The following is a 21,964-nucleotide window of genomic DNA, read 5'->3' as shown; positions in this document are numbered from 1 at the left end:
CTTGTCCAGGAGTCCTCTGCGGGGCTTGGGGGCCTACGCCTCCTGCCTGAAACCCTAGGTAGAACTTAGCAGTTTGTGCCTGTGATGTGTTCTTGGGGTCCCCAAGCCCCAAAGAGATAGAAACCCATGTGTCCCAAGTCCATTGGTCACCAAAGCGGCTCGGGTGCCCAGAGAGGACTATGACTTATCCATGGTCACTCAACTGTGCCCACGCCTGGGCCAGGACTCTTTCCATCCATGCCTGGAGGGCCTTGACCGACAGATCCCTGACTCCAGGAGTCCCATCCTGGAGCACTCACTGGTCCTGCTTGACCATGTGCTCCTATCCATGCCCCTCCCTCCTCAGCAGCCAGCAGGAGCCTGAGACCTCGCTTTCAGCCTGATTCCAAGGAGACAGACATCCACGTGGCCAGACCAAACCCCCAGTTCACACTGAGGCATCTTCAGCTTAGGATCCCACTGGGGCGGGCATCTGAACAGGGAGAGCAGCTAGTGTGTTACAGGGCCTGGGCATCCGGGGCCTGCAAGCCAGATGAGAGAGGGGAGCTTCCTTTCGTGATGGGGAGCTTAGGAAGGGGACCCCCAAGGACACGGGGAGGGGTGGAAGCGGGAGAGGGGAGGGGCATCCGTGTCTCCGCCCTCCCCAGCTATCAGCTCTCCTCCCCCACCCCTGACGGGAACCTGGAGGCCAAAGTCTGCCCCAAGGTCAAAAAATTGATTGTTTTGCAGGCAGGGGGCAGGAGCGGGACCGCGGCAGGATTGGCAGGGGAGGGCACAGCCCCTTGTCCTCTGGCCTGGGCTGGGGGGCCACGTCCGGAAGGCTGGACTGAGGCCAGGGCTGTGCTCCCACCCTTTGCGCGGGGCTCAGGCTGCCTGCCAGGGCTGATAAGAGGCCCTCTGGGGGCTCCCACAAACGGTTTATCACTGGGGCCGGGAAGGGGGGGACAGCCGGTACGGCTCAGGAGGGGGCGTGAGCATGGAGCGGCTTTGGGGTCTACTCCAGAGAGCGGTAAGACTGAGTGGGGTTGGGGGACACCTTAGACCCTCTCTCTTCAGGTCCTTCAGCCCCCTCCCGAACCCCACAGCCGGTCCCTCCCCTTCCCACTTCCATCTCTCCCCTCCAGCCTGCCTCTCAGGGCTCTCTCCCCTGCCCAGTGCTCATTTGGCACCCAAAGCCACTTGACCCCATTATTGTCTGATCCCTCCCTATCGCCAAGGCCTCTTTCCCCACTCTCATGCCCACCATGCTCCCCACAGCAAAGATTGTCCCCAAGACTCTCTCAGACCATCTACAGGCGTGTGGAGGGCACCCAGCAGGGGCGTCTGGAGGAGGAAGAGGAAGACGGGGAGGAGGGGGCCGAGCCACAGGCCCACTTCTGCCACATGGAGCTGAGGGGCCCTGAGCCCCTGGGCTCTCGACCAGGACGTCAAAACCTTGGACTCTGGGCGGCAGCAGGACGAAGGGCCACCCCCTACCTGGTCCTGACAGCCCTGCTGATCTTCACTGTGGGTGAGAACCATCCTCCACACCCAGTGAAGGGCTGGGGGGGGGGGGGGGGATTGCTGGGGTCCAGAGGGGCGCAAGGAGAATCTCCATCTTGCCACCCGCCAGCCTTCCTCCTGGGCTACGTGGCCTTCCGAGGGTCCTGCCAGGTGTGCGGGGACGACGTGTTGGTGCTCAACGAGGACATGAACTATGAGCTGGGCCCGGACTCCCACCAGGGCATGTTATACTGGAGCGACCTCCAGGCCATGTTCCTGCGGCTCCTGGGGGAGGGGTCCCTGGAGGACGCCATCAAGTAAGGATCAGCCTGGCCCCCTTCCCGGCCCTCCAAAACCAGTCACCTGCTCAGACTCCACCTCCCTTCCTCCTCGCCCAGGACCCTGGTGTCGGGGTCCCCCTTCAGAGTCCTTCTACCAGCATCCCTGGCCTCTCTGTTCAGTGGTCCTGGGAAGGATGCAGGCATTTGGAGCTGAGAGGGAGGGAGGGCGGCTCTGGAAATGAGACTGCAGAGGGCCTAGGCTCTGAGGGTGGCACATTCAAGAGCAGAGGGCGCTGACTGTCTGAATGAGGACAGAGGAGGCCAGCATCCAGATATGAGGTAGGAGAGACCCAGAAAAGTCTTGAATGCCATATCGAGGAGCTGGGATTTTGACCTGTGGCATTGGGGAGCTCTGGAGGGGTTCTGAGAAGGGTCATTTTAAGGAATTCGAAAAACAAGCAAGCAAATGCATTGTGGGTGCAGACCATCCCCACATCTACATCATGAGGGATGCCAGCAGGCACAGACTGTGCGGGCCCGCAGCACAGCACAGCAGGCCAGCGTTTTGTCTGTCTTACTGAGGTCTGCCTTTCTCTGCTGGGAAGGAGCTGCCCGGGAGGGCCAGAGATGGGGTCAGGCCACCAATAGCCTTCTTTTAGGTCAGGAATCGCTTTTCAGTGGATTCTCTAGGGTTTTCTAAGTAGAAAAGTGTATAAGCTATAGTGAGGGACACATAGCGTCTTTTCCAATGCTTATACCTTCTCTGTCTTTTGCATTTCTTATTGCTTGGGGAGGACATGAGTTTAGGTAATGATGGCAGTAAATATCCTTGAGTATTTCCTGCCTCTCCTAGGACCGTTTTTATAGTACTTCGTCATTGAGTCTGAACTTTGCTGCAGACCCTGGGTAACTTTTTAAAAGCAAATTAAGGAAGTTTCCTTCTATTCCTAGCTTACTGGGGCTTTTTGTTTTAATGATCAGGAAAGGAGGGAAAGGTATAGAATTTTTTTCCAAATATTTTTCCAGAATGTGCTGAGATGATCACATGATTTGTCTTCTTTAATGTTTATGTAGCAATTTGTATTAATAGATTGCGTTGTCTTCCTGAGGTCAACGTAAACTTGATCGAGATGTATTATTCCTCTTCTGATTCACTGCTGGATCCACCTTGCTCAAAGACCTTAAATCTGAGGCATCAGTAACACGCAGGGCTTCCTTATTTTCTTGAGCACATTTGGTAGTCTGGGGACAGGCCACGCAGGTGGATGGTTTGACAGGTCTAGGGGTGGGGTATGGCACAGTGGATGCCATCAGAGGGCAGGGAGGCAAGAGCGAACCGAGAAAGGGAGCAAGCAATGAAGTGAGGTGTGACCCTAGGTTGGATGGGGAAGGAAGGGAAGCCAGGGAGGAGCTGAGGGACTTGGAGAAATTGGACCCTCTGGAGTGTTCTGTGCAGTTGAAGAGCAGGTACAGGAGGGCAAGGGAGCGAGTCAGAACCTGAAAAGCTCTAGGCAGAGAGTGGGATTCTGGAACTTTCAAGATTGATCTGATCAACTGTGTCCTATTGATCCCAGAGTCTCCAACACCTACCTCAGTGCCTGGCACTCAGTAGCTGTTCAGTAAATCCTCCAAGATAGGATTCTGGAATATTCTGGAAGATTTCCAAGATAAATATTCCAGAGATGGAGTTCTGGCTAATACGATCCAGGGTGTGGCCAGGGAAGTAGGTGGCTGGACTAGAGGTGACACCAATGAGGTCATGCATTCAATTATACTACAGATATTTTTGAGCACCCACTATGTGGCAGATGCTGGGCTAAGTAGGTAGTGGCGATATAGCAGAGAACCAAAGTCTGGACCTCGCCCTCATGGAGCTAATGGTCTATTGGAGGAAATCAGTACTAACCTAATAATCACATCCTGACTACGTACGTAATTATCACGGGGATCTTTGCTTTGAAGGAAAAGTACAGGATGTGACGAATGACTATAGCCAGGGGAGCTGATTTAGTTTGGGGTCAGGGAAAGCTCCCTTGAGAAAGTGACAAGCGGAGACCTGAGGGGGTGAGTCGTTCGCCAGGCAAAGAGAAAGTGGAAAAGCACTTCAGGCCAGAGAACAGCAGGTACAAAGGGTCTGAAGCGGGAAGATGGTGGCCTCTTGGAGGAAGTGAAGGAAGGTCCATGTGGCTGTCGAGGTGGAGCTGGCTCAGGCCTTAAAGGGTCTTACTGGCTACATGAACTGTTCTGGATTTTGTTCTAAGAGGAAAGAGAGAGAACCTCAGCTAGTGTGTTTGCTGCGTGCCTCTAAATACGCATGTGCCTTCGTCATCTATGTAACGTTTCATGTGCATATGTAGATTTTTCAAAACACTGTGTAAAATGCTATATGTTCATTATCTTAAAATTTAAGCAACATGGAAAAATACAAAGAAGAATGTAAAGAAAAAATCACTCCAGACCCACTATTCAGATATAGCTGTCTCTAGTGTGTGTTTTTAATTTAGATAAAGTTTTTTAACACTGTTTTCAAGGTCTGTCTATATTGCAGTGTGACCTCTAGTTTGTGTATCACCTATTATTTTATGGCTGCGTTGATAGGGGCAGTTCCAAATGAACACTTGAGCTCCTTGATGGGGACGGGATGGGGAGAAGGGGGACAGGAAGGGTGCTGAGAAAACCCCTAGGACCATGGATCGCAATAGTCCCCGAGAGAGCCGAGAGGAGGGTGGCTGAGACTAAGGTGCACCATCCACGTGGATTTTGAAGTGGTGCAGAAGCTTAGTGGACCTCAGTAGGGGGAACAAAATGATAAGCCAGATGCCAGATCCTCAAAGAAAGCAGATAAGGGACCAATTGGCTAGAAGATAGCAGTGAGGAGGGACAGAGGGTGGGACTGCTGCCCGACGGCACTGAAGAGTGTTACTGGAGGAGAAATGGTCAGAAATTTGAACAACGGAGCCAGGAACATGCCTCCACTCCAAGCCTGGGGAGGATGAGAACCTGAGCTGCCTTCTTCAAGAGTCCCCTGGGAGACTGGGCCTCTAAGGGACAGCTGGGTTTCTGCCAAGGCCAAAGGCAGAAGGGATAGTCAGTGAGGATGCTGGGGAGGGAGCAGTTTGTTTGACACGGAAAGGGCACAGGTGGAGTTGGTCTACAGGCAGGCCAGGCAGAGGCAGCCTGGCAGAGGTGACATGGAAGAAAAGGGAGAGTTCAAGTGACAACAGGCTTGCTAGTTAGTGGTGATTATGGAAGAAGCCAGGATGAAGTCTCCACCGAGACAAGTGGCCCCAGATTCCACGGGGATTCTTGGTGTAAGGTGTCTCCATGGGGCCCAGGTGGAGATGGGGGAGATGGAGGGTCCGCCACCTCTGCCCAGATAGCCCTTTGAAAGAAAAGTGTTTTCGTGTCTGGGGCAAAGCACAGGCCAGTGTGTGTATGTGTGGAGGGGACGGTGGCTAGATCCGTGAGTTTGGCCTGAGCCAGGAAGAACCTAAGGGATGGTGGACAGGACCCTAGCTATCAGAAGCTAAGGTTTAACCAGAAGGAGGCCCTGGAGCCCGTGGGCACAACCCTGGTAGTGATGGGGTGGGTGGCGATGGCATGGTCAGCGAGAGACTTGGGAGCCCCGCAGCACCCAGGGCATCCTTCCCCCCTCCCTCCCTCTCCTCCAGGCGCCCAGAAGTCCTAGCCCCTCTCCCCTTCCGCACCCCAATCCCAGCTCTCCCCGCTCAGGCAAACCAGCCTTCGGAAAAGGGTAGCCGGCTCGGCTGGGATGGCCGCCCTGTCTCAGGACATCCGCGTGGCGCTCTCCAGCCAGAAGCTGGACCACGTGTGGACAGACACGCACTACGTGGGGCTGCAGTTCCCGGACCCGTGAGTGCGGGGCGGGGCGGGGGCGCGGCAGTGGGGCACGCGGGGAGGGGGCGCTCACCATCCCCGGTCCTCAGGGCTCACCCCAACACCCTGCACTGGGTGGATGCGACCGGAGGGCCGGGGGAGCAGCTGCCGCTGGAGGACCCCGACGTCTACTGTCCCTACAGCGCCACGGGCAACGCCACGGTGAGTGGCCCCGCCCCGGCCCCAGGACGGGGCAGCGCGCGCCCTTCCCCGGACGGCGCAGGAGGGACGCGGGGAGCGCGCCTCACTGTCCTCCCGATCCCCAGGGAGAGCTGGTGTACGCCCACTACGGGCGGCCGGAGGACCTGCAGGACCTGCGGGCCAGGGGCGTGGAGCCAGCGGGGCGCCTCCTGCTGGTGCGCTTGGGGGTGATCAGCTTTGCCCAGAAGGTGAGGGTCCCTGGGCTGGGGGGAGATGGAGCGCGGCGGGGAGGGTGGGAGCTGGGGAAGCCGGAGATCGGATAGCGGCAAACGGGAAGTGGCTAGGAGGCTGTCAGAGGGAGAAAAGAAAGAACTAAGTGGGTCGTAAGCAAATGTGGGTGGGAAACAGTCAGGAGGTTTGGGTGGGGATCAGAGACCTTGGGGAATGTGGGGCACAGTGGAGGCTGAGGGCTGGCGAGGCGCTGCCGGAGGGCGGAAGATGAGGGCCAGGCGGTGCCTGTAGCCTCTCTGCGGCTCCACAATTGCAGATCAAAGGCCATGCCATTTCACTGTTTCTCCTGCCCTTCTAAATCGGTTTTCTCTGGGAGAAGGAGTCCTTTAGCTGCCTCCCTTCCCCAGGTGGCCAGTGCCCAGGACTTTGGGGCCCGAGGCGTGCTCATATACCCCGACCCAGCAGACTTCTCCCAGGACCCACACAAGCTCCCCCTGTCCAGCCACCGAGCTGTGTTTGGACACGTGAGTCTGGGGGTAGCCAGTAGTGCCTTCCTGGGGTGCCATGGCCGCACCTCCTCGCCCAGGATGAGGCTGGCACACTATTCCTGGGAGCCCCGCTCGCCGTTTCCACGTGGGCACCCCTCTCTCCACAGGTGCACCTGGGAACTGGGGACCCCTACACACCTGGCTTCCCTTCCTTCAATCAAACCCAGTTCCCTCCAGTGCAGTCCTCGGGCCTCCCTAGCATCCCAGCCCAGCCCATCAGTGCAGACATTGCCACCCTCCTGCTGAGGTGAGGGGCATGTGGGTACCAGGGGAGGAGGAGGCAGGGGGAGGTAGGCTGCAGCCGGCCCCGTAAGATGCCTTTCGGTGAGTTAGAAAATGTGGCTCCTCTGGGTGGGCACGGCCTCTTGCCAGGGCCCACTGTTTGGTGAGTGGAGCTCCAGTTGGATGTCACACCCATCTCCACTGGGCACCCTTGAGCAGGACACAACCTGCACAACTGTCCAAGGCCGCAGGCAGAGTGCAGAGGCAGACAGCTGGAGCCAGAGGATGGGAGGGAGAGAAAGAGTGAAGAGGGGGTTTTGAGCTCTTCTCTAGCCTCGCGTCTCTGCCGCTTCCAACCCTTTCTGCTCTACCACTCTCCAGGAGGCTTGAAGGTCCTGTGGTCCCCCAAGAATGGCAGGGGAGCCTCCCAGTCTCCCCTTATCACCTGGGCCCTGGGCCAGGCCTGCATCTGGAGGTCAACAACCACAGGGCCTCCACCCCCATCAGCAACATCTTTGGCTGCATCGAGGGCCGCTCTGAGCCAGGTGTGCTCACTTGCCCAGCATCGCCTACAGCCTGCAGGAGGGGAACTGCTCATAACCCACCCTGGCTGGAGGCGGGGCTGGAGGGGGAGACCCAGGAGACTGGGCAGGTGTGGTGCTCAGGGCAGGGAGGCAGCTTTGACTGAAGTGGAGGGTGTGGCAGAGGTCAGCAGGGAGGGAGGGAGGCCAGCAAGTTGAGGCTGGACTGGGACCGAAGGGAGTGGCTGTGAGGAGACCTCATGGTCAAACCTGTCCAGAGACAGAATGGGCACTTCTGCACGGTAGTGAGCTCCCCAGCACTAGGGGTGAGCAAGCATCAGTTGGGTGATGTTACAGCATGGAAGGGAGGTCAGATTCCATAGCCAAGCCTTTCAAGCGTAACTAGATGTGGACAGCCATGGGAATCACAGTGGGCTCTTGAGCTGAAGAGTAGGGTCTTGACAGCAGCTATTTGGGAAGAGGAGTGTGGTACCTGTAAGCACTGAGGGAGAGGCACAGAGAGACCTGTGATGAGGCTCAGATGAGGATGCTGGCGGCGGGAGTGTGGAGGGGCAAGGGTTAGGGATTTAAAAGAGGAAAGCCTATCTGGACCCGGGAAACAGCAGGACATGGCCAACCGGGAAGGTTCTGGAGTCTAGAATGGCCCCTGGCACCCCGATGAAGGAGCAGGCCAGCCAGGGAGGGCCAAGGGGAGGAGGGGCGCTCCTTTTAGGGACAGCAGGGATGGCAGGGCTGTGAGGGGCTGAGAGATGGAGACTGGAGAAGCGGGAGGCCTGGAGAAATGGTGGTGAGGCCTTGGGAGCACCCACCCTCCCAGAGTGGGGGTGCGGAGAGAAGCCTCTGGGTTCTGCCCATGTAAGAGGTGGACCCCAAACATCCCCTCTCCCAGATCACTATGTTGTCATCGGGGCCCAGAGGGACGCATGGGGCCCAGGAGCGGCCAAGTCCGCCGTGGGGACCGCCATACTGCTGGAGCTGGTGCGGACCTTTTCCTCCATGGTGAGCAATGGTAAGGCCAGGGCCTGGGCCCGGGCTAGGCGGAGGCAGGATGGGGCAGAGGGACAGTTAGGAGCACAGGCTGGAGGGTGGCCACTCAGACCTGGGCTCCAAACCGGGTCACTCATGTCCTATCTGCGTGGCCCTAGCATCACTGCATGTCCATTTCCTCATCTAAATATGAAGGTATTACTACTCCGTGGTCTGAGTGAAGGTTAAGTGGCAGATTCCATATGTAAGCAATCTCCATCGCCGTTACAGTTGAGTTGGGGCAGACCCAGGAGAGATGGGCTGCCATGGGGGCTTGATGAGAGGGAAGGAGATCCCAGGGGCCCAGGACAGAGGAAGACAAAGAGGGGGTCTTTGCTTGGCCCCCAGTGGAGCCCATCCTCCCTCCCCCCCCGTCCCCAGGCTTCCGCCCCCGCAGAAGTCTTCTCTTCATCAGCTGGGACGGAGGTGACTTTGGGAGTGTGGGCTCCACGGAGTGGCTAGAGGTAACGTGGGGTCCTGGGGAGGCAGCCAGGCAGTGGGAAGAGCTGGGGGGGGGGGGTTCATACTCCACACCCATCACCCACAGGGCTACCTCAGCGTGCTGCACCTCAAAGCTGTAGTCTATGTGAGCCTGGACAACGCAGTGCTGGGTGAGCGGGGGCAGTGCCACCACCTGGGCCCCCTCAGGTGCACCCCTGCCCTTGGGGCCAAGCCTTGAGCCTAGCATCCTTCCCTCTCCCTCTCTGCAGGGGATGACAAGTTCCATGCCAAGACCAGCCCCCTTCTGATCAGCCTCATCGAGAGCATCCTGAAGCAGGCAAGAGCCCAGCCAGGAGCAGGGGAGGAGGGAGACTGGTGGCGGACAGAGCCTGACCCATCCCCCCACCCCTGTCCCCAGGTGGACTCTCCTAACCGCAGCGGGCAGACCCTCTACGAGCAGGTGGTGTTCAACAATCGCAGCTGGGATGCTGAGGTGTAAGTTGAGATGAGGGGGAAAGGGAGAAAGCCAGGTGTGTGTGTGGGTAGCCCGGGAGCGTGAACCCACAGAGCATTCCAACCTGCCCACCCCCAGGATCCGGCCGCTGCCCATGGACAGCAGTGCCTATTCCTTCACGGCCTTTGCGGGGGTCCCTGCCGTCGAGTTCTCCTTCATGGAGGTGAGACTTCCTGGCCCTGCCCCCGAGCAGCGGTCCCTCAGCCTCTCTGCACCCTGCCCCTGCGCCAGCCCGCGCCCTGTCCCGGCAGGATGGCACCCCGTACCCGTTCCTGCACACGAAGGACGACACGTATGAGAACCTGCACAAGGTGCTGCGGGGCCGCCTGCCCGCCGTGGCCCAGGCTGTGGCCCAGCTCGCTGGCCAGCTCCTCATCCGGCTCAGCCACGATCACCTGCTGCCCCTGGACTTCGGCGGCTATGGGGACGTGGTCCTCAGGCACATCGGCAGCCTCAACGAGTTCTCTGGGGACCTCAAGGTCCAGGATGCCAACCCTGCTCCCGGCTTCTGGGGGTGGGGGGCGCTATATCCCCTTAGAGTGCTGCCCAGGCGTGGGGTCTGGTCCCTCTTTCTCCCAATCCTTGGGGTCTAAGTCCCCTCTCCAGTCTGGCCCCTTTCCTCCTGCCCCAGTCACTTAAGTCCCTAGGACCCTGCTGGTACTCCCAACAGCCCAAGTCTTCTTCCCTCGCCCTTCGATCCACACCAGCATCCTGTCCCCCATACCTCTCCACTCCTGCCAGGCCTGGGGGTCCCAACCCCAGCCCGGACCCCCATCCTAGGCCAGGGTCCTGGCCCCTGCCGCCGGCCCCAGCCTGCGCCTCCGCCCTCAGGCTCGCGGGCTGACCCTGCAGTGGGTGTACTCAGCGCGGGGGGACTACATCCGGGCGGCCGAGAAGCTGCGGAAGGAGATCTACAGCTCGGAGGAGAGCGACGAGAGGCTGATGCGCATGTACAACGTGCGCATGATGCGGGTGAGGCCCCGCCCACTGCCGCGCCCCCGGCCCCGCCCCGCCGCCCGCGCTGCCCCGCCCTCCTCCACGACCCAGGGACCCTCTAACCTGCCCCGAGCGCCGTGCGGTCGCGTCCCCTCTGCCTTCTCGGGGCGCTGGACGGGCAGTGCTCACAGACCCAGCAGGCTGGAGCGACCACCGAGGCAGCCTCCGCAAAGTGATGAAATAGACAGGGAGGGCCAGCCCCTTGGCCACAGTCACTGGGCCAACGCGTGGCAGAACTGGGACAACCCTACCCCCCCTCCCCGCCCTGCCCCCACCTCCCCGCCACACTCACACAAACAGGCCCCCACTGCCTCCCCACCCCTCTGGAGAGAAAAAGCTTGTCCATAATAGTCCACAGTACAAGAGGCACAAGGTTACTTCCCGGAAAGTGCAAAAGGCTTAAGAAATCAGGGCGTGGAGAGCTCTCTTCCTTCTGGTAATAAGATGGGTGAAATCTAGAAAGGCTGCCTGGAGGAGGTGTCATGTGAAAGTTATACAAGAGCTTATTCTCTCGCCAGTTTAGCTTTGAATACTTTGCAGCCGCACCCATTCTCCAGCTCCAACCCTCTTCCTTCCATTTCCTCACTCCAAGAACTGAACCCGGCAACCCTTTGATCTTGGGAAATGGAGGGGTAGGGACTGTGGGCGTGGGAAAAAGTCTGTAGGGCAGAATTGTAAGCAGGACCATCCTTAGTGAGTGCGGGGTGAACAGGGAACTCATAGGGTCTGCACTCGCCGGCCGTTTGCGGACAACATGTCTGCCCCTTGCAGGTTCGTGTTCTTTCTCCTCCTGGCTTTTTCCTGTTGTTTCCTTGCCTGATTCCCTTGGCGTCACTCATTCCTCCCTTCTGTTCACAAACCCATCCCTCTTGCTCTTTCCTCCTCACTCCTTTCTCCTCATCTCTCTCTTTCTCCTCTCTCCTCAGGATCCTCTTGCTCCTCCCCAGCTTCCTGACCTCTCCTCGCCTTCCCTTTGTCCCCTCCACCGATATGTGTCACCCTGTGGTGAGACAAGACATTGGGGCTGGTTCATTTTCATCCACAGATCTTGCTTTAATCCCTGCTGTGCCAGACTCCAGGAACACAGAGACACCCCCCTCAACCCACCCCTGAAGTTGCCACACGCCTCCCAAGGGAAGAGGGACTCCTGTGTGTAAGGAATGTGATTCAGACTCAGGGCTGGAGAGTAACAGACTCAGGACTTCAGAACCTGAAACACTGGGCTGGGCCAGACCCAGGGACCTTTGTGGCTCTAGACCGGGGGTTGGTAAACTATGGTCAAATTTGGCCTGCCTTCTGTATTTGTAAAGAAGGTTTTATTGCAGGATGGCCATGCTCATCGGTTTTCATATTGTCTATGGCTGCTTTCCTGCTACAGCAGCAAAGTTGCGCAGTTGCAACAGAACCAGAATGGGCTGCAAAGCCTAAAGTATTTACTATTTGGCTCTTTGCAGAAAAGTTCGCTAACCCCTGCTTTAGACTGGGATATGGGTCTTGAAGCGTGCACAGAACTTGGGTTGGTGCAAAGAAAAGACATTTCAGAGTGGAGAGACCCCGAATAAGGGTGTGGCAGTGAAATAGGCCTGGCTGTCCTTGAGAGAAGGGTGTGGACCAGCAGAGTCTGGACAGAAGTCCTGTGGAGAAGCAGAGGGGAAAGGAACACCCAAGAGTGGTTAGGGATCACGTATGGGGAGCCTTGAATGCCGGGATAAGAAGTTTGGGTTTTTAGGGTCTGGGCATCAAGGAAATCAGGAAGGTTTTTGAGCAGGGAGATGATGTGGGCTAAGTGGAGTTTTAAGAAGAATCTGGCCAGAGTGAAAATGGCCTGGAAAAGGAATGAAGTTAGGGACGGCTGAGCTTTGGGTGAGGGTGGCCGATGGAAGCAAATGCCACTGTGGGTGAGGGGACCCGACTGATGTGAGACATTTGGAGGGGAAAATGGACAGACTGGGTGTTGAGGAAAGAGGAGGAGAATAATTCTAGCAGCTGCCATTTATCGAGGGCTACCGTGTGCTAGGGCTTTGCTTCACTGACTGCTCCAAATCCTGTGAGGTTGCTAGTGTTGTACACAGAAGCTGAGGCTCAGAGAGGCTAAGTCATTTATCCAAGATCACAGAGTAAGTGGCAGAGACTAAATTGGAAACCAGGCAATCTGACCCCAAAGCGTGGGCTCACCCTACTCTCACTCACCTCCGAGGCTGAGAGCCTGGCACATGGGGAAGATCGCGGCGTTTCCAAAGGAATGTGGGTGCTCACCAGGCCAGGTTTTGGAGGAAGTTGGTGCCAATGTGTGTGAGGCTGTGTCCAGGTGCCCCTTACCCCAGTGGGGCGGTCCAGGAGGCTAGAGGGCAGGATTCCAGTGGATGATATGATGAGTAGACAGCAACTGACCCCGCAGAGGTCCTGGTTGGAGCCAGGGGCGTGGCCGAGCTCTTTGAATGAATGATGGAGGTGTAAAAAAGATGAGAGGTGTGAGACCACCCCCAGAGACTCTGATTTTGCTGGAGTGGCCCCCAGGCAATGGTAAAATAAAAACCTTCCCCGAGTGATTCTAATATGCCGTCAGGGTCGAAAACCACTGATTGTCGGGAAAGGGAAGAGCCGAGGTGGAGGTGGAACCTTGGGCCTGCCCACAGATGGGAGCAGAAGGAACCAGAAAGGCTGGCGGAAAGGTGGGAGGAGAACCCGGCTAGGAGCGAGGCCATCTCGGGAAATACAACCGCATCTGAGTCAGAGGATGAGGCTGCAGAGGCAGGCGCTTCATTAGGACTGGCCTGTCCCCTTGACCCTTGACTCTGGGCTGTGGACATTGGCAGAGGCGGGGTGGAATGACCGGGGGTCAGGAGGCGAGGAACAGCAGGAGGGCAGACCGTTCTCTGGGGTTTTGGGCAGGGAAGTGAATGGGGGAGAAAGGCAGACGGGGGAGACCTAGATGCAGGTTGGAGGCTCAAAGGATAGAAGAAAAGGATGGAACCGAACACAGCTGGAGGACTCAGCCTACTCGGCTGTTGGTGACGTCACAGAATGGCCATTCCTGATTGGGTGGCCAGATGGAGGCGGGACTTAAAGAAGCTGCACGACAGTATTTCTTAAGCGCTTGGCTACGAATTACTGTTTGGGCCTTCGCTCCCGGACGGAGCCTCCACCCCGACCCGATCCCCATCTCGGCGCAGGTGGAGTTCTACTTCCTGTCCCAGTACGTGTCGCCGGCCGACTCCCCGTTCCGCCACATCTTCCTGGGCCGCGGAGACCACACGCTGGGCGCCCTGCTCGACCACGTGCGGCTGCTGCGCTCCGGCTCCGGGGCCCCTGGGGCCGCCTCCTCCGGGGTGGCGCCCGGCCTGGGCTTCCAGGAGAGCCGCTTCCGACGTCAGCTGGCCCTGCTCACCTGGACGCTGCAGGGGGCAGCCAACGCGCTTAGTGGGGACGTCTGGAACATCGATAACAATTTCTGAGGCCCTCCGGGGCCCCCACCTGCCCCGGGGCCCCCACCTGTCCCTGCCCCCTGCCGACAGCTCCTGCTCTCCCTGCCTGGGCGATTTCTGGGTGACCGAGGTGCCCCTGCACCACCTCTCATTGCTGACAGGTTTCTCATGAGCCCTTCCTGTCTCTTAGGGGGCCTGACTCCAGCGCAGACACCCACATACCCCTGGTCCTGAACTGTAGGAGTAGGTGAGCGGTGCCTTCCTCAATGGGACGTTCATCCTATCAGCTAATCAAGGAGCAACATCCTCTCCGTCTGTCACAGTCCCTTCGCCTTCAGGAGCAGGGTCCCCCACACCTAGAGACCACTCTGGAATGTTTCCTGGGCCCTGGGACCTGGCCAGCCCTCCTAGTGGGGAAGATGGCTGGGACTAGAGCCTTATGGCCAACACGTGGTCTGTGGTGGGACGAGCTGGGGTTTGGACTTCAATAAACCACCTAGTGACATCCTTGTTCATAAGCACATTTATGCTCCTTCCTCCCCCTCCCCCCACCCAATCATTCTTCCCTTGAGACCTAGGGAAGTGTTGGGCAGAAGGGGCCAGAGAGGTTGCGAGCGGGAATGCTGACTCCATGGGGAGAACTGAGCTGTTCTTGTACCTGAGGAACTAAGGGAACCGCCTAAGGAAATAAGGAGGCCCTTCTCCAATGACCACCATGGGGTGGGGGGCTGGCTCTGCACCTTCTCCTGGAACCAGGGAGGGCTACATAATTTGCAAGGCCTGGTGCGAAATGAAAATGCAGGGCCTCTGGTTGACGAAGCAAGCACAAAGCTTTTTCCTTTCTCCCACAGTCTCTTAACCTGTCATGGTGTTTTTTTATTTGCTATTTAATGTCCAGATTCCTCAGACAGGGAAATAGTCTGGGGCACATCCTCACAGGCACCCAGGGTTCTGCCCCACAACTTGGTACGGATAGTGCACGTGGCTGACCCTGACCCTGACCCAGACCTTCCCTGTGCCTGCGCCTGAGCCCAGCTCCCTGCCGGGGAAGGAGGGTGGCAGCTGTCTCCCATCCAGGGGAGGCAGGACCTCCAGCACATGCTCCATGGGCCCCATCGAGCTGCACTTCCAAAACATAAATTCGTTAGGAATTTCAAGACGGCAGCTACATAGCATTAACCCCTCTTCTGAGTGGTCACACACCTGTTACGTTGGCCCAGCCTGGGACCCCTCCCGCCAGGGTCCCCTTTGGCCACTCTTTGTCCAGTGAGGTGGGAGCTGCTGGAGGGCAGCTGCATAAATCCTAGGGCTCATCTCTCAGGCTCCTTGGGCCTCTTGGTCCCACTATGGTGGGAGAAGTCCTAGTCTGCCCCTCAGGACACCGGGAAGTGAAGGCCTCTTCATCTATGGCTTGAGATGCCCCAGCCCCTGGGTTCCAGGATGGAACCAGCCCCTCCGTAGCCCCCCGAGCTGACTTGGTGGGTTCTCAGGAGACCCAACCAGGGTCAGAACCCTCCTGGACTATGTGTTTCTGTGACATACAGTCCAGAACAAATTTCCCAAAGTGGCTTCTCAGCTCTTCTTCACCTTGTCCCTTTGCTTCGTGTAGCAGACAGAATAACGGTCTGGACAAAGATGTCCACTTCCTAATCTCCAAAATTTGTGATTGTTACCTTGCACAACAAAAAGGGTTCTGCAGATGTGATTAAATGGAGGGTCTTGAGATGGGGTGTGTCACAGGCTGAGCTGTGTCCCCCCAGATTCATGTGTTGAAGCCCCCAGTCCCTCAGGATGTGTCTGTATTTGGAGATGGGGTCTTTAAAGAGGTGGTTCAGTTAAAATGAGGCCGTTAGGGTGCGTCCGATCTGACCAGTGTCCTTATAAGAGGAAACTGGACCCACAGAGAGACCCCAGGGATGTGCGTGTGCAGAGGAAAGACTGTGTGAGGACACAGCGAGAAGGGGGCCAGCTACAAGCAGAGGAGAGAGGCTTCAGGAGAAACCAACCCTGCTGCCACCTTGATCTCGGACTTCTAGCCTCCAGAATTGTGAGAAAATACATTTTTCTTGTTTAAGCCACTCAGTCAGTGGCAGCCCTAGTGGGCTAGCACAGGAAGATTATCCTGGATTGGGGGAAGGAGGACAATGTAATCATTAAGCCCCTTATAAAAGGAGGCAGGAGGATCAGACAGACAATGGAGATGTGATAACAAGGAGAGGGTCAGAGTCAGAGACAGATGTGAAGATGTTACACTCCTGTTTTCTTTTTTTTTTAGTGATTTAAAGCAATGATCATTTATTAATGCCACCCCTGGCTTTAAAGATGGCAGAAGGGGCCCTGAGCCAAGGAATGCACATGGCTCTTAGAGCCTGGAAAAGACAAGAAAACAGATTCTCCCCTGGTCCCTCTGGAGGGGACACAGTCCTGCTGACACCTTGATTTTAGCCCCAGAAGACTCATTATGGATCTCCGACCCCCAGAACTGTAAGAGAACTAAAATTGCCTTGTTTTAAGCCGCTACGTTTGTGATAAATTGTTACAGCAGCCACAGGAAACTAATACACACCCACTCCAATTGCTACAAGCTCAGTATTGTTTTCTAAAGAATTTACTTAAAAAAAAAGACTGTGTCCCAAGCTCCTCCCACCCCTATACTGTCCCTTCAAAGCTGTCTCAGAAAGCTTTCCAGATCCTACTGGCAGCAAGGCCTGTTCACAGCACATACCAGCAGCATCATAATGACTGGTACTACAAATGCCTTTTTGGGGTCCTGGGCACAGCCAGCCCAGTGTGAATGGTTATCACTCATACACATGTAATTTGGCAAGGGGCTCGCTGGGCCACGATGAGAGCCCTGCTCACACTCCTATACAAAGGCTCCAGAGCACGTCTTTGCACACTATGGGGGCCACACCCCATGGAGGCCAGCTCTGGGTGTGGGAGGGACAAGAGTCCCTGGGGAAGTGGGGCAGGTCCCAAGGCCCCCAAAGTAAAGGTGGAACAACTGATAACCTTCTAGCAGCCTAACAGACCGAGTCTGTCTTTACAACATTATCTGGCTGATTTATGCCCCCAGTCAACAATCTGCCCGTGTCACTGGCTGCCCCCACCCCCCATCTGAAGGAAGGCTGGGAGCCTGCCTTTCAAGATCCTGTTCTTTCCCTGTGCCTTAGTTTCTCCTGCCTGGTTGAGTTGAGGTTATGTCAGGCAATGCCATTTCCTTCATCTTGGCAGGGACCTTAGTGTTTCTGACCCACAAGAGTGGAAGTCTTACAGGAAGAGACAGGGGCCGGCCTGGTGGTGCAGCAGTTAAGTGCACACATTCCGATTCGGTGGCCCGGGGTTCGCTGGTTCGGATCGCGGGTGCGGACATGGCACCGCTTGGCAAGCCAGGCTGTGGTAGGTGTCCCACATATAAAGTAGAGGAAGATGGGCATGGATGTTAGCTCAGGGCCAGTCTTCCTCAGCAAGAACAGGAGGATTGGCAGCACATGTTAGCTCAGGGCTAATCTTCCTCAAAAAAAAAAAAAAGGAAGAGACAAAATAAACCAGAGAAGTGGTCGAAAAGGCAAAAAAGGATTCTGGGGATTGGAGGCAACCAGGCAGCTCTGGCAAGGGGCTCTGATGGCTCAAGATGGTGAGACAGTTCTACAGCGGGTGGGATGAGGTGGTATTTTTGTCTGCTGCTTTTTAGCTGAGGCACTGGATCCTATTTCAGGGCTAAAGGGAATCTTAAGAATCAACTTGCCCAATTCTCTCATTTTAGAGGTAGAAACAGAAGCTCAGAGAAATTAAATGACTTGCTTAAGGTCACACAGCTTTTTTGGTGCAGCAGCAGGACCAGAAGCCAAGTCTTCTAAGTCCTCACTGGGCCTCTTCACTGGCCCAGGTGCCTGGGCCCCCTGGGAGTGGAAGCAGGAGGAACCGGAGGAAAAGAAGTGGGAAGAAAGGGGCACCTTCCTTACATTTCTCAGTTTAACTTTAAAAATTTATTTTATTCAACTTGGAAAATGAATACAAATCCCTGGGTATTTCTGGTAGGGGGGTGGGGTGGGGGGAGTGGCCAGGAAGGAGGAAGAAGGGAGCAGGAATTGAGCAAGGGATGAGGGCACGGTGTTGCAAGTCCGGTCCCTGACCAGGGAAGGGGGTGGACGTTGAGCAGCGAGCTCAGGTGCGGAGGAACACCATGGTGAGGAGGCCTGGAGAGGCAGAAAGAAAAGGTTGTGGGTGTAGCCGTGGGGCTCTGTTAGCCTTCCTCCCAGCCCCCACCCCTCCCCCCCCAGCCACTACTGTGCTCACCCAAGACATAGGCTGCCACCAACTTTTGTCCCAGGGAGACATGCAGGATTTGGGGCAGCTGGCTGCCGAGTTCGTCCTGGAGCGGGAGCAGCAGGAAGGCCACAGAGACGATGCCCGTCAGCACAAACAGGAGGAAGGAGCTGGTGGCCAGTTGTGGGCGGGGGTCTGGGAAACAAGGCTTGTCAGAAGCTCCAGCCCCCGCTGCCCGGCCCAAGGTCCTCCAGGGAGGAGGCTGAAGATGGAAGGTGTATCCATTTTTTTACTGCCCTCCACGGGTACACTGCCAAGTGTCCTCTTCTCTCTGGGGCCTCTGTCCCAGCGGCCACAAGAAACCCTCTCTCCTCTGGTCCCTCAGCATTGTTTTTCTGTCTTCACCGGGCTTTGATTACTGGCTGCTGTATACCTGTCTGTCAGGCAGGGACCTCTAGCCCCCATACCCAGCACACAACTTGGTACAGCATAATTGCGCAATACAGCCTTCTTATTGAACTGAACTAAGCTGGCATGTGATAGGAAGTACTGAAGTTAGAGCTAAGGAAGAACTTTTCCCTCTCAGTAGAAGCCAGAAACGAGGGAAACTGTAGTCTGCTTTTTCTCTAACCTGATATAAAATCTCAACTCCTGGGAATGTTTCCACCAAAAAGCAAAAGATTGAACCAGAAGTTCTCTTCGACTCCAGCTGAGCTCACCTCTGGGGGAATGCTGGGTCCTCCCTCCCTGCAGAAGTCAAGAATTCCCATTCCCCAACTCACTCTCCGAAAAGTGTCTGGCCGTGGGTGGTGCTGTCCAGGAAGGAGGCCCTGGGTGGGGTGTTGGGTCGGGCTGTGCCTGAAGCTCAAGGGGGTAGGCTGGGGCTCTCAGGACCGAGGTGATGTCCTTGCGCCCCACCACTCGGCCCTCAGCTCCCTCCTCAGACAGCTCAATGCGGAAGCGGTCCTGGACGTCATAGTGGCTGGGAATGGGGGCCACATGGCGAATCACACTGGTCCCAAGACAGGAGAGAGGCCCATTGAGAGGAAGGGAATGAGAGGCAGTGATCCAAGTGGATCCAGGCCCCACCTTCCCAGGAGCCTTTCCCTTAGGGACACAGACAGAGGGTGGGGAAAACAGGTTGAAGAGGATTAGGTCTCACACCTAAGACCACGGCAGGATAATTCAGAGAAGGGTGGCAGCGACCCCTGGCTTCCCTCTGCCTCCCCACTCTCCCAACTCACATGTCAATGCAGGACTGAGGCTTCACATATCCTTCTGCGTCAAACACTGTGTATTTGGCAGGTGCTGTGCACAGGACTGAGGGATAAAGGCAGACAGAGAGCGACCGTTGCTTCAGAGATCCTACAAGCCTTGCCCCTAGAGGGACACTAGAGTCCCCCTTGCCTTCTACCCCAGGGCTAGACATGACTCTTTAGTCTGCCAAGGCTGGACGTCTGCCTGCGCTTGTCTCACTCTTCCAGCCCTCACAGCTCCTCAATGTCCTGCCGCCAGCCCCCCCCATCCCTAGCAATGAGGCGCCCATCCCTTCACCTCGGAAGCGAAGCGCAGCTCCCGTGGGGTTATAGAGGGTCAGCAGCTGCCGGGGTCCGCTCCGCTGGTCCGCCCTGAATACTAGATCCGGGGGAAAGACGAGGACCGGGACAACAGGTCCCGAGGGAGAAGGGGCGCCCCGGGACCCCCGCCCAGGAGCCCCCGGACCCACCAGCTCCTGGTCCTGGAGCGCCCCACGGCGCATGCAGGCTCTGGACGGTGGGACATCCGAGGGCAGAGCTCAGGGGACAGGGCCTGGAGTCTAGAGCTGGCAGGAGAGGGGCGAAAGGGAACGAGATGAGATCGCGGGGCAGGGCCTGGACCGATGCCGCCGCCGCCTCGGAACCCCGCTAGATCAGGCTCCCGCAGATCAGGCCCAGGCCCCCCAACTCCTCCCTTCCCCAGCTCTGCCCCAGGTCCCTTTAGGTCCCGCCCCCAAGCCCCACCTCGATGGTCACGCCCACCCCGCAAACCCTGCCCCTCGCGGCTCCCAACCCGGGACCCGTCTCCGGGCCGGGCGCCCCGGGACTCCCGCCTCCTCTCTCCGGCCAGACCCCGCCTGCCGCCGCGGCCGCCTCCGGAGCCGCCCTTTCCGCCTCCTGCTCCCCAGGGACCTCTGTGCGGCCGACCCTCCCTGAGCTCGCTTCTGCCTCCGAACGGCCGCTCGTGCTATGATGCTCACCTTCTGGTCACAGAACCTGCCAATCAACTTTGGCCAGACCGAGGCTGCCATCTTCCCAGGAGAGCATCTCTGCGCTTCCGCCGTACGGCCTCTGTCACTGGCCAGGGCGGCTCGTTTCCGCCGTAAGCGTGCGCCGATTGGTGCGCCTAGAGACGTGATTGGCTTGTTCCCCGGGGCATAGAAACGTGACCCGGGTTTCTGTCTAGGACTCTAGCCCGGGGTAACTTGGTGGCGTCGGAGCTGGTCTTTGCCCCGGCTTTGAGACGGTCCGGATCTCCGGCTCTGCCACGAGGAAGCCCTCTTTCTCCGCTTCCGTCCCGGGCTCTCCTGGAAGCCTCTGCAGCAGCCAGAACCGTCTTCCCTAGTGCCAGGTGGAGGTCGCTGCCAGCTGGAACTCGGATCTCAGCCCACGGCTGCTCTCCTGGTTCTCTCCTTCCTGCACAGGACTCGGAAGTCACTCACATTTCCACAGGGAGTTCAGATTTACCAACCCTGCCACTTACATCATCCCACCGAGTCTTCAGCTACTTTTACAGACCAGGAAACAGGCGAGGTTGAGAATCTCACCCGTCTCACTACACAATTGGTTAGCAGTGGAGCAAAACCAAATGATCTTATGCGAAAGCCTTCCCTGAGCACCGTGTCAAATGTAGAGTCCCCCTTTGTCTGGCTTTTTCTTTTGCTTTTGTTTTCTTCATAGCACTCGGGGCTACTTGAAGTCTTACGTTTATTTTGTTGTTATCTCTGCTGCAGTGGAAAGTACTGTCCTCTTCACAGGAGCAGAGGCCTTTGTTTTGTGTATGTTCGGCACCTTTATAAAACAGTGCCTGTTATTTGGGATGAACCAATAAAAGAGTGACTAGGGTGAACTTTGGGCTGAGATCTGATTGAAGTTAGGAAGGGAGCCATGAGATATCTACGGAAGAGAATCCCAGACAGAGGGAACAGCAGATGTGGACCAGAATGGTCAAGGAGCCAGTGAGACTGGAGCGGAGGTTCTAAGGGAGACAACAGTCAGAGATGAGAGGAGGTGGGGGGAGGACGCAGATCACCTAGTACCTTAGAGCCCACAGCAGGACTGTGGATTTTATTCTGAGACTGATGGCAAACTATGGGAGAATTTTTTTTTTTAAAGATTGGCCCCTGAGCTAACAACTGTTGCCAGTCTTTTGCTGCTTCTCCCCAAATCCCCCCAGTACATAGTTGTATATTTTAGTTGTGGGCCCTTCTAGTTGTGGCATGTGGGACACTGCCTCAGCTTGGCCTGATGAGCCGTGCCATGTCCACACCCGGGATCTGAACCGGTGAAACCCTGGGCTGCCGAAGCAGAGCACACAAACTTAACCACTCAGCCACGGGGCCGGCCCCTGGGAGAATTTTTTAAAAGTTTTTTTAACAGCTTTATTGAGATATCTTTGACAAATAAAAATTGTTGATATTTAAGGCGTACAACTTGATGTTTTGATATATGTATACATTGTGAAAAGAACACCACAATCCATCACGTCTACATAACCCTTTTGTGTGTGTGTTGAGAATATGGGAGAGTTTTGAGCCAAGGGGCGACAAGATCTGACTTACATTCTTTTTTTTTTTTTAAAGATTGGCACCTGGGCTAACAACTGTTGGCAATCTTTTTTTTTTTTTTTTCTGCTTTATCTCCCCAACCCCCCCCACCACACACACACACATAGTTGTATATCTTAGTTGGAG

The 21,964-nt window shown here is 56.7% G+C and overlaps 2 protein-coding genes across 5 annotated transcripts; one reads left to right on the top strand and one right to left on the bottom strand.

Annotated features, from left to right (window-relative positions):
- Nucleotides 1-738: 738 nt before the first annotated feature.
- TFR2 (transferrin receptor 2) lies at nt 739-14,257 on the top strand. Of its 2 annotated transcripts, none has more exons than XM_046665497.1 (18): nt 739-1,009; nt 1,258-1,510; nt 1,613-1,799; nt 5,496-5,636; nt 5,711-5,822; nt 5,927-6,049; nt 6,440-6,556; nt 6,688-6,827; nt 7,184-7,347; nt 8,234-8,353; nt 8,752-8,834; nt 8,918-8,981; nt 9,081-9,148; nt 9,230-9,306; nt 9,404-9,488; nt 9,577-9,804; nt 10,157-10,297; nt 13,937-14,257. In XM_046665497.1, the coding sequence occupies exons 1-18, from the start codon at nt 977-979 to the stop codon at nt 13,943-13,945; spliced, it is 2,145 nt and encodes a 714-aa protein (XP_046521453.1). In that variant the 5' UTR covers nt 739-976; the 3' UTR covers nt 13,946-14,257. The 2 variants fall into 2 exon arrangements, with proteins under 2 accessions (XP_046521453.1, XP_046521452.1); XM_046665496.1 differs by having other exon boundaries at nt 741-1,009; nt 13,495-14,257.
- Nucleotides 14,258-17,717: 3,460 nt separating this feature from the next.
- Nucleotides 17,718-21,376, bottom strand: MOSPD3 (motile sperm domain containing 3). Of its 3 annotated transcripts, none has more exons than XM_046665413.1 (6): nt 20,252-21,376; nt 19,570-19,837; nt 19,260-19,335; nt 18,798-19,027; nt 18,046-18,210; nt 17,718-17,945 (listed from the first exon to the last, which is right to left on the bottom strand). In XM_046665413.1, the coding sequence occupies exons 2-6, from the start codon at nt 19,772-19,774 to the stop codon at nt 17,914-17,916; spliced, it is 708 nt and encodes a 235-aa protein (XP_046521369.1). In that variant the 5' UTR covers nt 19,775-19,837; nt 20,252-21,376; the 3' UTR covers nt 17,718-17,913. The 3 variants fall into 3 exon arrangements, with proteins under 3 accessions (XP_046521369.1, XP_046521371.1, XP_046521370.1); XM_046665415.1 differs by lacking the exon at nt 20,252-21,376 and adding an exon at nt 20,065-20,119; XM_046665414.1 differs by lacking the exon at nt 20,252-21,376 and adding an exon at nt 20,034-20,067.
- Between the last annotated feature and the right edge of the window lie 588 nt (nt 21,377-21,964).

Source organism: Equus quagga, chromosome 7 (genome assembly GCF_021613505.1).
Source record: "Equus quagga isolate Etosha38 chromosome 7, UCLA_HA_Equagga_1.0, whole genome shotgun sequence".
NCBI classification, from domain to species: domain Eukaryota; kingdom Metazoa; phylum Chordata; class Mammalia; order Perissodactyla; family Equidae; genus Equus; species Equus quagga.
This window is presented reverse-complemented; position numbering and strand designations above follow the sequence as displayed.

Coding starts and splice junctions, on each gene's coding strand:
- TFR2 (XM_046665496.1), top strand. CDS start 977: ATGGAGCGGCTTTGGGGTCTACTCCAGAGAGCG. Junction 8,354..8,751: donor TTCCTCCATGGTGAGCAATG/GTAAGGCCAGGG, acceptor CCCCGTCCCCAG/GCTTCCGCCCCCGCAGAAGT. Junction 10,298..13,494: donor ACAACGTGCGCATGATGCGG/GTGAGGCCCCGC, acceptor ATCTCGGCGCAG/GTGGAGTTCTACTTCCTGTC.
- MOSPD3 (XM_046665413.1), bottom strand. CDS start 19,774: ATGCGCCGTGGGGCGCTCCAGGACCAGGAGCTGGTGGGTCCGGGGGCT. Junction 19,336..19,569: donor AGCTGCGCTTCGCTTCCGAG/GTGAAGGGATGG, acceptor TTTATCCCTCAG/TCCTGTGCACAGCACCTGCC. Junction 19,028..19,259: donor CCTCAGTCCTGCATTGACAT/GTGAGTTGGGAG, acceptor TCTTGGGACCAG/TGTGATTCGCCATGTGGCCC.